Raw genomic sequence first — 16,710 nt, 5'->3', positions numbered from 1 at the left:
GCAGCCTTTTTGGATAATTTTTCCAACTGTTTTAATCTCTCCAATTCAATTTCCAACTGGGCTTTCTTTTTAGCAATCTCGTCAAATTCATCAAGAAACTCTGGTTCATAAGAGGCCATGGTGGCCCTCTTGCTGGTTTTTGTTGGCGTAGAATCCGAGGTAGCGACGTAATTGTTTAGCAAATGCTGATATTTGCCATTTTGAGAATGTGGTACGTCACCATAAGATGGCGATTTTATGCTTGTTGGTGATGTATAATCCATTTGATGGAGCCTAGATGCAACATCTGGACTACTATGATGTGTATGTTGAAATGATAACCGTTTGGAATCATTGACTTTTGGTTTGACCTGATAGTTTTGCTGTTGTTGCATGGATCTGAAATATTCAATTTCCTTTTCCTTTTTTCTTAATAGCTCTTCTTGCTGTTGATAAGTCAATTTGTTTTTTGGATGATTCATGGCAGACAGCATGTATTTAGAAGATCGAACATTTCCCTTTGTCGGTGTAAATGGTTTCGAATATCTGTCATCAAAGCTTTGGTTAAAACTATGGTCTTGGTCATACTCTATTGAATCGTTGGCAAAACTTTGACTTGTTTTTAATTTGGAGAAATTCCCAAGTGGGGTTGTTCCAGCACTTCTTCTGCTGTGATCATCCATTTGTTTGGTTGGTGTAGTTCTCCCATCTTGCAATGACAAGGATGACATGGAATGGTTTAATTTGTCCTCCAAAATTGTCACGTAGTCCTTGGGAAATATCCCTTCAGCACCATTTCTTCGTAATTTTCCACTCCACCAACTTTCATCGACAATGGAAAAAACTTGAACAATTTCATTCTCCATGAACCCCAAATCTCCTTCTTCCTCACCTGCCCATGACACAATAGTTTTCACTTTGAATGGGAGTGGAGGCAATGCAGTTGATGTCATTCAATTATGATATATAAAAAAAATCGAAATTAAATAAAAATGTATAAAGAGTAATGCAAGTGATGTAATGCAGGAGTGTAACTACTTCTGTCTTCGTTGATGAATCAGTAATCACTAAATTAGTAAATTATAGCCGTATTATACTAGAATCAAAATGAATGATAAGTTTCTGATACCAAATATTCCTAAAAGGATAAACGAATGTGAGGTAATTGTTGTAATAAAAAAAAACGATATTTGAATAAAAAGGATGAGCGATTCTATACTTCAAAAAACAAATGGGGGAACTGAGATGCAATTATTTATTATTTAATTCTTTTAGTATGATACAAATTTGTTCAAAAAGAGTGAAAAGATAGTTGATGTTCTTATTTTTTTCTTTGTAATTAATGAAAGGAAAACCTCTTTTTGATACCGTACCAACAATGCTAATGCTAATTCAATTGTAATATGTATTATAAAGCAAAGTAAAAATAGAAAGTAGTAGAAAAAGAAGAAAAGAAAAGGAAAAAAATTAAGGAAAATAATATTCAATTTCAGTTTGGTTTTAAGGTTCCTTGTTTGAAAATCGGAGACTTATTGATGAAATCATCAAGTGTGCAAAAACTACTGTTACTATTACACTTGTGAATCAATCTATATATCTGTCCAGCAAGTTAAAAAAAGGAAAACACATCAAAAAAATGACATTGCCTAGTTTGTAAAAAAGAAAAATATAGACCCACATATATGCAGGATTTTTTCTGCAACCCAAATCTTGGAACATTGAAATTACAGTAATTAATGATGAACAAAATGTGCTCAAAAGGGAAACAATGTAAATCTCAAAACTAATTATAGACATTGATCATGATCATCAATAACATCATCAACATGTCATTCAAACAAAAATGTTCTATTGGACCCCCCCTCCCCCTTACTATTTACCCTAGATTTTTTTCTGGTTCTACTATAGAATCACGTGACATATATTTATTTTTGCTCTGTTCAGTTTTAAGCTCTCCAATACTGTGCTAAACTATGTAATCTATCTATAACAACAGGCAAAAACGCATTCACACTATCATTAATCAAATTTTGGAAATGTAAAATTGCTTCTTCTTCAGTCATTTGTAAACAAAACTTTTCTTGTACCTTTTCAATCACTCTCAGTGGATCAAATTGAATATCTGGGATATTGGCATCCAACATCAATTGGAACAAGTTCAAAATCAAGTTACTATTTTTACGCAATGTTGTGTATGTGATAAAACAATAGCTCTTGAAAACATTATAATTCTCGTGATGTAACCCTCCCATCCCATCGATTACTTGTATAGGCAATTTCATTAATGGAGGGAAAGGTTTAGGGTCACGGCCGAGTATATATCCAAAGTCGGCATGCCAAAACTTCCCATTGGGTGAAAGTAATAAATTGTCCAAGTGTCTATCTCCAACACCCAAAATATAGGTAATTACACAATAACCAGCACATGACTTGACGTAATTATCCATAAGAATCGGTGATACACCCAAATCTGAAGTTATTGTTGGTTTAGGTTGACGTGGTAAAACTGGTATCTCGGTATTGGACTGACTGGTATTTGTACTTAAAATACTTTTGGATATAGGTTCCTCGGATTGTTGTTCTTGACTATGAAGACGAAGATAATTTAAAATACCATTGTTTGATACTGACGGTGGTACATCAGAAGTTTCACCACCACCAGAATATGTGACCGATGTTGGATATGTCTTGGACAAAATAGAGTCCAAAGTTTCATTTGGAACAAATTGAATCAACCCGGAAATTGGACTAGTAGCCAATATTTTATATGGTGTAAGTTTCAAATCAAGATTTTCATTCTTTAAAAGTTGATCCATCAAGTCTATGATTTGAATTACCAATTGATCCTGTCTTAAATCATCACCTATTTTAAACATTAACGGGTATTTCCCATATCTAGATCGTTTTCCAAATAATTGCGAAGTGGCATGTCCGTGTTTCTTCTTTTCAATGGTTTTTAAAGTAATTTTTAATGGTGCCAATGAAGATTTGAAAACTGATGATTCCTCAGGATAACATCCACATATCATAACTGATGGATCAAGTGGTAATGGGAAAGGTTCAGGGAATTTTAACAATTCATTCCCAGAATTTGCTAGATACTCCCGCAAATATTCAACTTTCTTTGCTGTTGCCTCGTTTTTCTTAAATGAAGCACGTAATAACTCTACCAAAGAAGTTAATTTCTTGATGAACCATATTTGATGTTTTAAATGCTTATAGTAAGGAAGTCTATTTTCATGACAATGTGCTTTTAGCAATTCAATATAGCGATTAAGAATATCCATGTAGATTTTGATTGGGCCATCGATATGAGGATTATTGAGTTGATCTTCATTTTCAACTTTAACATACCAGTAAAAGAAATTACCCAATTTTTCATTTTCTACTGCTCTTTCAATTAAGAAATCAGCCAATGGTGACTTTAAAGTCGACGATGCATTATCTTCAATCTGATCAGATCTTTCGCAAAATGGTGGGCTTTTTTCATATATCAATGCCTCATATTTCAATGCTTGAACTAATTGAAGTAAATACAATAAAAGTTCTTCACTATTAGCCAATTTTAATCTTTCAACTGCTAATTTCCTCAAAAAGCAAACATTATTGTAAATTTTTATAAACCGTTTTTCATCACTTTTCATTTTTGAACTTTTTGACGTCATAGAATCATCTTGATATGTCGGTTTACCCAATGTGTACGGATTAAAATAATCACCTAACAATTCCAAAGCATCCCCAATTTGCAACTTATCAACATTCCAGTAAAATGGAATTATTTCTTTAAACGTGTGATCTAGCTCATAATCATTTTCCCAGTTTATTGACCTTAAGAATTTGGGTAAAAAAGACTTTACTGATTTGTTACTTGGATCATTCCCAGAATTGTTTTTACTAAAATAATAACGAAATTTCCAAATCAAATTTTTCTCATTATCTGTTAGTTCTGCATTTGAAGGTTTGATCATAATTCTTAGTAATTCATCTCTCAATTGTGGAGTTGGCTTCAATTCTTTGTCCAAGATTGTATTATTATCAATGTTTCTTTCTAACTTACGGTATTTTAACTCAACTGGATCAAAAGTAGTAGCATTTGGATTTAGATGATTGTTTGCTGTTATATGGAAATCTGGATCGTACACTTTCATTATACTAGGATCGTGTGATGTGGCCATTGGAATATCTATCGAATTAATTATAATGTTACTATTCAATGTATCATCTGGGGGGATTTTAGAAGTAGTTTCAGTTATGGGTTCAATTGTTGGGATTTGGTAAATAATATCAGAATATACAATTGGAAATTCAAATTGGGGTAATTCAATGTACAAATAATAATCGTGGTCTTTATTGTTTGTTTTCAAAAAAGTGGCATCAACTTTAGGAAGAACCATTTTATCTAACCAATTCAACCTAGGATATTTGCCATTTTCATAATCAATTAATCTTTTTTCCAAGTCTGTTAAACCAATTAGAGTTCCATACTGAATATTTTTACTATATTGTGGGTCGTCTTCCATAAACACGGGAATTTTATGTGATCCACTTCGTAGTGTTGATGAATCATGGCTGAAAAGCGATAAATATGAAACTCCAAATACTGATGGCTTGGTATCAATGATTTCACAAATAGAAAACTTTAAGTATGCATCAATTGATATTTGATTATAATCTATATTCAATTTCAACTGTTGATTCCAGGTTCTTCCCTTGTTGTTAAATGCCTTGTAAGACGTCCGCACCGGTGTACTGATTAGATTGTTATTCTTACCATCGTAAACTCTAATTTCAACAAATAGATCCGAGTTCTTATATATTTGAGATAGCTTCTTGAATACAGTTGGATCTTCAAATTTTGTTGATAATGGGACTAAAGAGACATTATTTCTTGTGCATTCCAAATAGCAAACTTTAACTGATATAGGCGATTTCAAATCCTTGGACAAACCAAAAGTAGTCGCTATCTTTGTTTTAGGTAGTGCGCTTTGTGGTTGTGAGAGTGTCGCCATTCCCGTTGTTGTTTTTGAAATAGAAAGTTGTGATTCTTGTAATTTTGTTAAAAAGAAAATTAATTAGTATCTGATAAATAATCTAGTAACAGTGCATAATATCAGTTGGTCGTGTAGAACAGATAATTTGATAAAACATAGAGAAGTTGATAGTTGATCACCACCACGACAATACAATTAAACAATATCTATAATTATATTTTATATATTATTATAATTCTTTAACACAGTAATTAAATATTCTATCTATCTATTTATTATTATTACCGAACCAAAAATAATCAGAATCCCCATCCACTTTGTTTTCACTCTTTTGCAGCACAAATTTATCCTTACTTTCCTTTGTCATCAGCATATCATCTTGTTCTTCATCATCCTTACGAGTATCCTGATCTTCTTGTTCTTCTTCTTCAGATGAAGAGTCACCACTACTGTCGAAGTTGTAAAATATTGGACGACTTTTAGCTCCGGTATCTTTAGTAGAAGTTGTTGGCTTATATTTGAATGAATTCTTTCTTGAACGTTTTCCAGTAGATTTCAGAGGTGATGTCAGTTTTGCTTTTTCAAGCGTTGACTTTTTCTGTGATGAATTGAAAGACAACGAGAACAAGTTTCCGTCGTTTGAATTGTTAGAATCGTCCTCTTCGTCAGTAATTTCATTTGATTCTTCCTCTTCTTCTTCTGAATCGCCGTCATCTTCATAAGTGTTATCTTTCCCATAATGACGTTGTAGCTTCTGTTGCAGCCCAGGTCTATTTTCACCACCTGAACTGAGCGATCTTTGTCGATTTACTTTGCTGAGTTGAGTTAAAGAAGGTTGGAACAACAGCTGTTGCAGTTTTCTTTGGGTGGAGGATGAGAAAAGTGGATTATTTGTTCTTCTTTTATTCAAGGATCTGGCTCTATTCAAAGACTCGATAGGCGAATTTCTTCCCGCCGGTTCATTAAGAGTTGGTTGATATGCTTGAAGGACACTATCGAGCTCCTCCGGTATAGGCTCGCCCAAAGAATCTATCGAAACATCTGATTCTGGAGACTTGACTCTGCCTAATATGGTAGATGGGAAATATGAATCTTTGGCGTTATGTGCAACATGAACATGCGTCATAGGATTAGAACTGGATCTACTTCGATTCTGCATTGAGGAAATGTATCTTGGTAAATCAGTGGTGGAACCTTCTTTCGATGAACCACGTGATCCACTGTTGGTCCTGAAAATATCGGTATTGGAACCGTTAGGTTGAGGAAATGACCCTTTCCCAAACGAAGAAAGATTTACTTGTGAATTCACTCTTGAGTTGATCTTATGCATTGGTATTTCTGAAGTGTGTGAGTACTTTAATTTCATGGGTTGTAGGTCATCATTACTGACAATTTTGGACAAATCAATAACCGAATTTGATCTTGTTGGTGCTGAATTTGGGGATACTTCAGGACTTATAGGGCGTGAAGGATGATTGCTTATGTTATAATGTTTTCGAAACGATTCATCATTCATTATTTTCTCCTTAAATTCGTTTTTTATAAGGAAATGTTTCAAATTGGGGGCCCAGTCCCTTGCAGCAGGACAAATATAAGTTTGTCTTGTCTGTAGATTTCTACCACTTTCATAAGCAGCTGAAGTTTCTTTGATTTTGAATGAAGGTCTTGGTTTAGTGTCCTCCTCAACCACTAGATTCTTCTTGGGAACATCCAACTCATCTTTTTTAATAAAATTTGTTTTGTAGTATACAATATCAGTTTCTAGATTCAACGTGGTATCTACGTCATCTTCTTTAATCAAATCCAAGGCATCGTGTACCAATTTCCAAGTATAATTTGCAGGATCATTCTCGTCTTCGACATCCTTGATATCATCTTTCAAAACTCTTTTAGCAAAATTTGCTTTTGCTTCAGGAAGTTCTTCGAAAATCGGATGATTGATAAAGTAAGATAGAAAGTTGTTCACTGCATATCCATGTGTTACAACGATAATGATGTCTTTGTTTTTGATATACATTGGTTTTTCATATGTTGCCAATAATTTCTTGAAATAATCTTTGCATCTAGTTTGATAATCTTTGTAACTTAGATCAAGACCGTTATATTGACCTAATGTGATAGTTGGCCTAAACATTGAGCAGGCACTTTTGTTTTTCAATGATTTCAAATTAGGGGTGTACATATTATATGCATCATCTGAGTCGACAAAAGGTGGTTTATTTTTCATTTTATCATGTATCCATTCACTCAAGGCAAAATCACATAACAACTGAAATCTCATTTTATAATTGGGATACTTTTTCAATAATGAAGCTTTCAAGTCGGTTATTAATAGATCTGCAGTTTGACAACATCTCAAATACGGACTGAAATGAATAAAGACGTTTTTACGTTGTGTAGATTCCAAATCAGTGAACGCTTGAGTTAATGAACAAATTTCATCCACTAATTTCTCTATCTGTGGAATGGCATTTTGTGATAATGATGGATCATATGGCTTATAATCTTCCAATATTGGCTTTGCATCTGGATCCTCTCGTAATGCGTGATCAATTCGTTCACCATGACGTAGAAAATATAGTTCAGACATCACCAACTTGTTGTGTTGCTAAATATGGTAGGTTGAAGGAAGTTGAGTGGAAAAATAATAAATAAATAATTAAATAAATAAGTGGTTATAGTTTAGTGTTGAATTTTTCTCTATTTTTTTTTTGATTGTAAATATGTTATATCCTTTCCAGTGGTGTTGTTATATGAACATAATACTTTCAAATGTGTTGAATTTAGTTGGATATGTCTATGAATTTCAAAGCTCGTGTGGTTTTGTAGAAGGGCGGGCAACAAAGGGAGAGTGAAAGCGAGGAAGTGAAGGAAAAAAAAAAGAGAGATCAGATTTTCTTACTGTCTTGACAGGTGAGTTAGTAAGTAAGTTAGATTTGTTAGTGTGATTGTATATGTTTAATGTGTAATGTGTGTATTTGTGAGAATACAGTAACAAATTCCAACGACAAAAACTACTTCTTAGTAAACCATTTTTTTTTCATTTTAAAAAAGTATGATGTAATTGACAACACAAACAATAACTTCTTTTAATTACACAAACTAAATTAAACTAAGTTAAATGGAAAAAAAATTTCATAGGAAACAATTTGAAAATTTAGATGAAATGGACAAACCCGAACCAGCAATACATTGAACTAAATTAGAAAGTGGATTAATATTTAGTTAGTTGAAATAAATTTGTCTTATACATATTTATACATATAAATACTACATCTCTAATTAACTTCAAAACAAATCAGTTGAATTATTGGTGCAAGTTTAGTTCATCAAGTTGTTCATTCAATTTAACCAACCTTTCTTTTTTCCGTCTTTCCTTTCTATATTTTTCATCATTTGAATGTTTTTGATCAATATAGTCATGGAACAGTTCGGAATTGTCATCATCTACCAAACTATCATCGAAATCAGGTTGTGTCCCATAATTAAACTCATTCTCTGGTTCCTTCAAGGCATCTCTCACACTATCATTCCCAACCAATTGGTTATGAAGACCAAAACTGAAACACCAACGTAAATGTTTCAATCTAAAGTAAAGAAACCAACTATTTATTTTCAATGATCTGAATTTCGACAATTTGATATACGTCAGATCAGATGTAGAATCGAGTAATTCTAATCCTTCTTGTGTTCTCTTGTACACTTGTTCCCTTGAATTTGCATCGGTATAGATCTTTATTGTGTTGGAAATATTTCTGAAAACAGAACTAATATCTTTTTTATCCTTTTTCGCTACTTTCTTCGATGACAAGTTGAGCAAACGAGTCAAAATAGCTAGCAAGGACTCTTGTTCATAATATGGAGAGTTTTCATTGTATTCATTATCAAAATCACCGCCATTGTCAGCGTCAGCATTTTGTCCGTAATCATACATCTCATAAATAACACCAATCACTCTTCCGGCAGCTTTTGCAATATCTCTATCCTCGTCATTGTCTAAAAGTGGAACAAGCTTAAACATCAAGTCTTCCATTATTTCATTCAAAAATGATCCATGTGGAATCAATGTCAACAAACAACCCACTCCGTGGATTGCTGCAACAGCAACTGATGCTTCGGCCACCACTTTGGCATTAGCTTCATTGACCAATTTCTTATCCAAATTTTTATCGGTAATAAAAGTCGAATGTTCTCGATCACCAGCTTCAACTTCTTTTTTCAAAGTAGTGGCACTTGCTGTGTACCCTTCTGCCAATTCAATCAACATGGCTATTCTTTCATCAATTCCAAAACTCGATGCTCCGTTGTGTAAAATCAATGTTAGCACCACATACCCAGTAATCACATTAGCCTTGATACTGTTAGTGACAATACTGTTCGATGGTTCAGTAATGACATGCTGGATGTGATTAAGCAATTCAGTGGACACCAAAGATCCAAACTCTTCAATATCACTGCAAATTAACGCAATCAACGAACGAAACAAGTATAAAAACTCATCTTCACTTCGGTAGTTTGCAGAAGTGAAAATATTGATTAATTTAGCAACTTTGTCTTCATCAACAAATTCTGGTGTCCCCGCATTTTCTTCATTACAAACAACTAATGGTCTGGAAACAAGTAATTTATACAATTGTACAAGTAACAATTCTCGCGACTGCAGCGACACATCATTTCGTGAAAACTCTAAACTATTAATGATATCATTAATGCTTGAACTTTCTTGAATTCTAGATTTGTTAATGTTGGCAGCTTGATATTGTCTTCTGTCCCCAGCACCAATTCTATCTTCTTTTGCTAATTCAATTTCTTGCAGTTGTAGACCAAATAATCTCTCCTTCAATAATTCTTCAATTTTAATAAAATCTTGTTCTTCGGTATCACTTTCATAATCGGAGTCATCGGACCGTAAGGGTGTTCTCGAAACTGATTGGGCCCTTGAAGATGAATTGGATAAAGTACCATCCCTCTCAAATCTTCTTCCTTTAAACAAAGCTTTATGTGACATTTTCAAAAACAATTAATCAATAATCAAATGGAGTATATTATAAAAAAAAAAGTTATGGCAATACAAGAAAAATTTTTCTACCTTTATATATGTATATGTACATTCCAATTTATTAATATGTATTTTATGTTTGCTGTATAGAAGATTTAATATGTGGGTCGTGTCTGCACAAATACTGTTGGTGTGGGTTAACTTTGGAAACAGTTGGTCTTTTTTTGACTCATACATATACTAAACAACCCAAACAAACAAACAAATAACCCCGTATTGGTAATAATAATATTATTAGTCAATGTTATCAAACAAATAAACAAATTATCAGTGATGACAAAAATCAAATTGAATGCAAAAATGGTGAGTTTCAGAATTGTTAGGGGTCATTTATTTTGAGGTTGCTACCTACCAATCATAGGCAAAGTGCATAAGTTGTCCACAACACAAATTAACTACAGTTCCTTTCTTACAATTCTTGATTATTGCCATTTAATTTTATTTTGTTTCTAAAAAACTATTTCATTCGGTAGAACGTACACTTTCTCTCCATTTTCTCTTACCGTCTCATTATTCACATCTCGAGGCAACAGTTTCCTCATGTCAAATGCATCCACCGAGTCATCAATCTTATTTCGATCCTTTTGTATTTCTCGACCATAATACCCCACTACTCTTCTGAAAACACTATACCCGAGTTTTTCATACAATATTCTTCCTAAAGTATTGGTAACCTTGACAAATAGATCAATGAATAATGTATCTTTGACTTGAGTCAAATTTTCTAATTCAAGACACAATTTTGAGGCTAATCCGATTCTACGGTATTGGTCCAGAACTGTTACCGCAGTGATATGCGTATGCCATTCTTTTTTCGATAATTGACCTTCTGTTTTTGCCATCATATATCCACTAGCTTGGCCATTTGGGGTTTCAACAGATTTGTAAAACAATTGTGGCCATTCAATCAAGTATTGGGAATAGAATGATACATTGAAGTTTTCCGTTAATGGATCTAAATTGACGGGGTTCAATTCGAATAGATCTTCCATTTGAAATGGTTTTATTGATGTCATTGTGAATAGAGATAATATTAATAATAGAGTTGGAGACTGGTGGTTTCTACTTCTTCTTCACTTTCTATTGAGTCGTTTCTTTTTCAACCTCGCTAAATTTTTCACCTCACCCTGACTGGACTGATTGAGTGACTGACTTTTCGCCCACCCATTTTTGGTGACCGAGAAACAGAAACCCAAAAGGAAAAAAAATTTTCTTACTTATTAACTACTACTATTAAAATTGACATATTTTATAATATATATTCTCAAATTCTAATTTGATATTTTTTTTTTGATATCATTATCCCTTTTTTCATTCCCTTTTGATTAATAAAACAAATTATATCATGTACGGAGGTCCACAACCAACTGAAGAACAAAAGAAACTTCAAGAACAATACGCTTATGATACATTAAAGTTTGCTGGTTTAGTTGCTGGTGCTTTATGGATTAGTCCTATCATTGTTAATTTCATTAGAAAACAATTATAATTTTTAAAGAAATATGAATATAGGAAAGGAGGGGTTCAAATAGAATCTTGAAATTTATCACATATAAGATGAAAGATGAAAGATGCAATGAATTGATTATTTCGACCCGCCTTTTCGATGATTTTGTAAATATTTTATCATGTTAATTTATTGCCAGTGTGTTTGCTTCATAAATATATATACATAAATACATTTTGGAAAGAAGAAACAAAGAGATGCCTATTTCTTAATCACTATCCCCATCTATATCTACCAACAGTTCTCTTAATTGACCAATCTTGGAAGCAAGGTTCAAAAATTCCATTCTCTCTGCTATTCTAGAAGCAGCCAATAATGCTTTGTCAGTTTTGATCAATCTAGCAATACTAAATGCTTTACCAAGTTTACTTTCTTTACAAGATTCCCCAAACAATTTCAATAACGATTTATCAAACAACATACTATATTGATTTAATCTTTCCATTACTTCATCTTCTTCAATTTCTCCAGGCAATTCATCATTAAGAGAATCTGATATTAATTTACCAAGTGTTAATGAACGTAAGAAATTCTCTTCTGCTTCATCTTCTTCAAATTTATTTTTGATTGGTAATTCCACTTCCAATTCAATTGGCAATGGTAATGGGAAACCAGGATACTGACTATTATTTTTCAAAATCAAACAATTTAACTTATCACCAATAAAACCTAATGGCCAACATTTCCAATTTTTCTTGTTTGAATTAGTCCCGTATTCAGTTAAAACTTTATGACAATTTAAAATAGGAATCCATTTGGCGTTATTTGATTCTCTCCAGGAATGTAAAATCAATAATGTATCATCTTCTCCGCCAACTATACATGGATCATTAAATTCGTTGAAAAAAATCCCCTTAATTAACGGGGTGTGATCTTTCAATGGCATTGGTGCATTGTGTTGGATGTATTTGTAATCTTGATTTATGTCAAGTATCAGGTATGAATAAACATTGGTGGTCACTTGATTAATGACAAATAATTTGGCATTGACAGTTGCTGATGCAATCAATGTGACTACTGGTAATGTCTTGAGTATATTGATGCATACACCAAATTGATTGAAGAATCTCAAGTATCCCAAATTGGTACCCACTATAATCGTGTTGGTTGCTGAGGCGTTATTGGTGATGCAAATGCTGGTTATGTATTCACTTACTAATAATGGTAATTTTCTATCCCAAGAATCATTAGTTGCTTCATTATGAGATCGGTAATAAATATGTCCTGTGGAACTTGTCCCTAATAACACTCCTCGTTGGTTCATTGATGCCAAATCAAAATTATGATAATCGGTGAAATGATATTCAGTATTTAGTGATCTGTCGAAAAATGAAACAGTGATACTATTACCTCCACTGCCACTGCCACTTGTAGCATCATCTGTAGTGTCTTTGTTCTGAACAACCCAGGTGTACCCAATATTATTCATTGTCAAATACCTTCTGTCAGCAGACGCGCCTCGGTGTTCAAAAGGAGTAGACCCTGGTGAATAAGGTTTGATTTTGGATATTTTAGGTATTGCCTCAGATGGTGAACGAGATTTATACCTTTTGTGTCCATTAGTGCTATATCCATTGGATACCACTCTATCATCAAACCCCAAGTTTTCATTATCATCTTCATCTATAACCAAATCATCTTCTTCGTGTAATTTATATGGTCTGCGGTTTCTCTTACGTTGACCAATTCGATCTTCAACGTTAATATCTTGTTCAATATCAGAGTCCCTTAACAATGCATCAGTATCATTACCTTCGTCTTCTTCCACGCCCAATTTTTTTCTTCCAACTTCCCTTTCCTCCTCCTCCTCTTCCTCTTCAGCGTCACTGATAAATAAACTGTTCAAGACATCGTCAGTTTTACCCTTGACAACATTACGTAAATGCAAAGTCTCCCCAACAGTACTTCCAACAAACAAATTATTATCTTTCCAAATAATATTTAACGGATATCCATCTTCATCAAACTCAAAATCGTCTTCATTGATTAACTTTTCACTACTGAAATTGTACACTTTGAATGAATTTAATGACATTATGGCTAAATTACCTTGTGCCAGTAAATTGAAATCAATTATCTTGACATTATCATTATTGAATTCTTTAACAACCTTAGTCCAATCTTGTCTATCATATACATGAATTTGATTATCAATAGTGGGGACCAATAAAAGTTGTCCATTAGTGGACCATTGAGTTTTTGTACTGAATAATTCATCATGATGTTCATCATTATAATCAACTTTATCCATCGATGTGTGAATTTTGGTGGGGATAACACTGTTTATAGTATAAATCAAATTTGGTTGTTCATTCACCACGGAATAGATTTGAACATTACCATTCGATAAACTAATGGCTGATAATTCTCCTGATGTGTTATAAGAAATATTGACTACTTGATCAGGTAATGAAATAGTGCTAACTTTATTGTTACTATCTTCTTCACCAGTGGTTTGTAAATCAACAATAACCAATTTATTCTCATCTCCTCCACATAATACTCGGTTTCCCTGATTAATAAATACAGTGTCACGTAATGGTAATTCTGATCTATATAAAACACCTTTAGATGTGTTAGTGGATAAATCAATAAGTTCTAATTTCCCTTCAGTGGTGGTTAGCACAATGGATTTATCTTCATGAGATGATAACGATGTCAAATTGTCTAAAATATCAATCGATATTGGTTGAGATTCAGGATCATTGGTGTTTAGGATTTTCATTAATCCTTCACTGTTGGCAATTACCAATTTACCAATGGAGTGGTTGAAATGAACAAAAGAGTTCCCATCTGGAAATGCAGATATCTTTTGAAGTGACATCTTGCAAAGAAATATAGATTGACTGTTATTGACTAGAGAGTAGTTTATTGAGTATTTCAGTTGAAACTGTTATTTATTTTTCGTTGTATGGTTATATTTTTTTTTTCAAATGATTGACTCGAAGTAAAAAAAAAAGAACAAACGAAACATTGAAATTTAAATAAAACACGTCTGGTGAATTTCCACGCGTTTTGTGTATATTGTCTGAAAACACTTTTTGTTAAGACTTTGTAAGTGAACAACTCAATTTGATAGTCAACAAGATACTTGAATAAGTATGAAAAGACATCATATTTAATTAGTAAATGTATTTTAATTCTTTTTCAATACAAAACAAGAAGAAATGCTTCAAATCTAGACTTATTTGGGTTTTTTTAGTCTAGATTACACCTATTCATGTGGTAGCGCCAGCTACAATATCACATAACAAATTTAACTGTTGTTATAAAATCTTCAATAATCCATGTTTTAGAGAAAGATGGCAATCCTGGTTTCTGGAACAAAGCCTTTACAAAGCCTTTAACCCCCTCTTCTTCTACGCAAACTTGCTAATTTTCTTGCTAGTTGTCATCTATGGTTTTAATTGCTTAGAGAGAGAAAAGAAGTATCCAAGAAGTTTGATAAAAATGGGGTCAGACGTTTACAAATTAGACAAACTGGCTGATTATTTAATTCCAGATACGTCAATAATTGCCATTAATTCACATCTAATCAAACCTATATATAAGAAAGAAATCAAAAATCTAAAACAGTTAAAACTAATAACTTATACATTGCCTGTGTTGTCACGTTACAAACAAACAGCCTTTAATAATCAAAGTTTGTTTAGTGATGAGATGAAAAGTTGTTATGAAATCATGGAGCTTTGTGCGGTACAAATAGTCACCCAAATAGGTGCAATTATCAATCATACTTGGAAATACGGAGAGAATGCATCTCATGTTGCTGAACAATTTGTGTTTTTGTTTGATTCAATATTTCGTGGTGATTTGCCTTTAGTTTCAAAATTGACAAATCAACAAATTCGATATTTTTTACTTGAAAGCTTTAATGATTTATATTTACATCAACAAATCCAACTAATTGTTTATAGTATATTTCTTGGCCTAGATAAAATTGAATTAAGAAATAGCATTATTGAAATGCTTGAACTTAAATATGGATATGAGATTCCTGGGCATTTGTTTGTTGTTGCAGTTTCCAGTCTAGGATTACAACTTTATCGAAATGAATTAGAAAGAAATCATGAACATAAGATACAAAAGTTGAATAAAGTTTTCCGATGGAAAAAAATAGCTAAGGCACAAAGCAAGGAGACCCGAAGGTAGATAGATATGGAGGTACTGATAACGGAGGAAAGGAAATACTGTTGAATTTAAGTACATGTTGGTGGTGGCTGTGCTATAAACTACGAACATTAGATCGACCCCAAAGAAAATGTAATTAAATATCAAAAATATAAAACACTTCAACGTGTATTCGAAAAGGTGACGTCAACGAGATTTTGTATGTTCAATTATTGTTATATAGGTCTTTTAAAATTGTGAATACAGCAAGTAATTTAAAAGAATTTGGCGTCAAACTACAACATGTATACCAAATAAAAAAAAGAAAAACCCTCAAATGAAACAATTAATTCATGTAGATCTTGGTACGGCACTAGCCGTGTACCTCTTTTTTTTCTTGTTGTTGTTGTATCTCTAGTTTACGACCATTGTTGAGATTAGAAATTTCACAAACTACTCTAAAAGAATTAACGAGGTGTTTGTATATGTTTGTGTAAATGAGTATTAGGCAAATGCTATCTTGGTAATCACAGTTGAGATATTGACAAATGGGAAAAATCCCGCAATTACTTTCACCACTAACAACAACCCCTCAAGAAAAAACTTTTTACTTTTGTTCTTTTTTTTTTCTTGGTGTGTCAATTTTTTGCTTTTTTTGCAGCTAACTCTTATCCAACAATGTAATCATTTTTATTAGGGTAGTTGCATTGTCACATTCTCTTAGTATATTTGAATCCAAGATATTGGTAACAATAAACTCAACCTTCTGTGTGGTAAATAATTAAAGCTTGTTTTCTATACTTTTTTGCTTAGTTAAAGGATCAGAGCAGACTTTTACAGGCAGGAAACTATTGGAAGGCAAAAAACACACTGACTGTGAAATTAAACAATTCAACTACAGTCATAGTTTCTTGCGGGAATTTATAAAATAATACTCGATCAACTAAACGCAATGATGATTTTGTGGTTTCCAAAAATGTAGTATATGTAGGCAGTATTAAATAAATATCAGGTCAAACAAAGTTTGCGGGAAAATGACCACCACCACACACACATACACACGA

General features: G+C 32.8%; 8 protein-coding genes across 8 annotated transcripts; 2 read left to right on the top strand and 6 right to left on the bottom strand. All coding sequences in view use genetic code 12, as the record gives it.

The window, feature by feature from the left end:
* Nucleotides 1–6: 6 nt before the first annotated feature.
* CYK3 (Cyk3p) lies at nucleotides 7–932 on the bottom strand (the record flags this gene model as incomplete). The annotated part of the gene is made up of 1 exon (XM_713738.2): nucleotides 7–932. A coding segment is annotated over one exon (926 nt), but the record flags the coding sequence as incomplete, so codon positions are not given.
* Nucleotides 933–1,925: 993 nt separating this feature from the next.
* On the bottom strand, nucleotides 1,926–4,988 carry VPS34 (phosphatidylinositol 3-kinase; the record flags this gene model as incomplete). The annotated part of the gene is made up of 1 exon (XM_713739.2): nucleotides 1,926–4,988. The coding sequence occupies one exon, from the start codon at nucleotides 4,986–4,988 to the stop codon at nucleotides 1,926–1,928; it is 3,063 nt and encodes a 1,020-aa protein (XP_718832.2).
* A 250-nt stretch (nucleotides 4,989–5,238) lies between these two features.
* CAALFM_C106670WA (uncharacterized protein) lies at nucleotides 5,239–7,560 on the bottom strand (the record flags this gene model as incomplete). The annotated part of the gene is made up of 1 exon (XM_713740.2): nucleotides 5,239–7,560. The coding sequence occupies one exon, from the start codon at nucleotides 7,558–7,560 to the stop codon at nucleotides 5,239–5,241; it is 2,322 nt and encodes a 773-aa protein (XP_718833.2).
* A 717-nt stretch (nucleotides 7,561–8,277) lies between these two features.
* CAALFM_C106660WA (uncharacterized protein) lies at nucleotides 8,278–9,978 on the bottom strand (the record flags this gene model as incomplete). The annotated part of the gene is made up of 1 exon (XM_713741.1): nucleotides 8,278–9,978. The coding sequence occupies one exon, from the start codon at nucleotides 9,976–9,978 to the stop codon at nucleotides 8,278–8,280; it is 1,701 nt and encodes a 566-aa protein (XP_718834.1).
* Nucleotides 9,979–10,478: 500 nt separating this feature from the next.
* On the bottom strand, nucleotides 10,479–11,045 carry CAALFM_C106650WA (peptide alpha-N-acetyltransferase complex B subunit; the record flags this gene model as incomplete). The annotated part of the gene is made up of 1 exon (XM_713742.1): nucleotides 10,479–11,045. The coding sequence occupies one exon, from the start codon at nucleotides 11,043–11,045 to the stop codon at nucleotides 10,479–10,481; it is 567 nt and encodes a 188-aa protein (XP_718835.1).
* Nucleotides 11,046–11,374: 329 nt separating this feature from the next.
* On the top strand, nucleotides 11,375–11,518 carry CAALFM_C106640CA (uncharacterized protein; the record flags this gene model as incomplete). Its single annotated transcript, XM_019475116.1, has 1 exon — nucleotides 11,375–11,518. The coding sequence occupies one exon, from the start codon at nucleotides 11,375–11,377 to the stop codon at nucleotides 11,516–11,518; it is 144 nt and encodes a 47-aa protein (XP_019330661.1).
* A 226-nt stretch (nucleotides 11,519–11,744) lies between these two features.
* Nucleotides 11,745–14,360, bottom strand: CAALFM_C106630WA (chromatin-binding protein; the record flags this gene model as incomplete). Its single annotated transcript, XM_713743.2, has 1 exon — nucleotides 11,745–14,360. One exon carries the CDS (start codon nucleotides 14,358–14,360, stop codon nucleotides 11,745–11,747), a length of 2,616 nt encoding a protein of 871 aa, XP_718836.2.
* Nucleotides 14,361–14,986: 626 nt separating this feature from the next.
* Nucleotides 14,987–15,688, top strand: CAALFM_C106620CA (uncharacterized protein; the record flags this gene model as incomplete). Its single annotated transcript, XM_713744.1, has 1 exon — nucleotides 14,987–15,688. The coding sequence occupies one exon, from the start codon at nucleotides 14,987–14,989 to the stop codon at nucleotides 15,686–15,688; it is 702 nt and encodes a 233-aa protein (XP_718837.1).
* Between the last annotated feature and the right edge of the window lie 1,022 nt (nucleotides 15,689–16,710).

The sequence above is a fragment of the Candida albicans genome, chromosome 1 (assembly GCF_000182965.3).
Source record: "Candida albicans SC5314 chromosome 1, complete sequence".
Lineage (NCBI taxonomy): Eukaryota > Fungi > Ascomycota > Pichiomycetes > Serinales > Debaryomycetaceae > Candida > Candida albicans.
The sequence above is the reverse complement of the archived record's forward strand: the minus strand, read 5'-3'. Positions and strand labels throughout refer to the sequence as shown.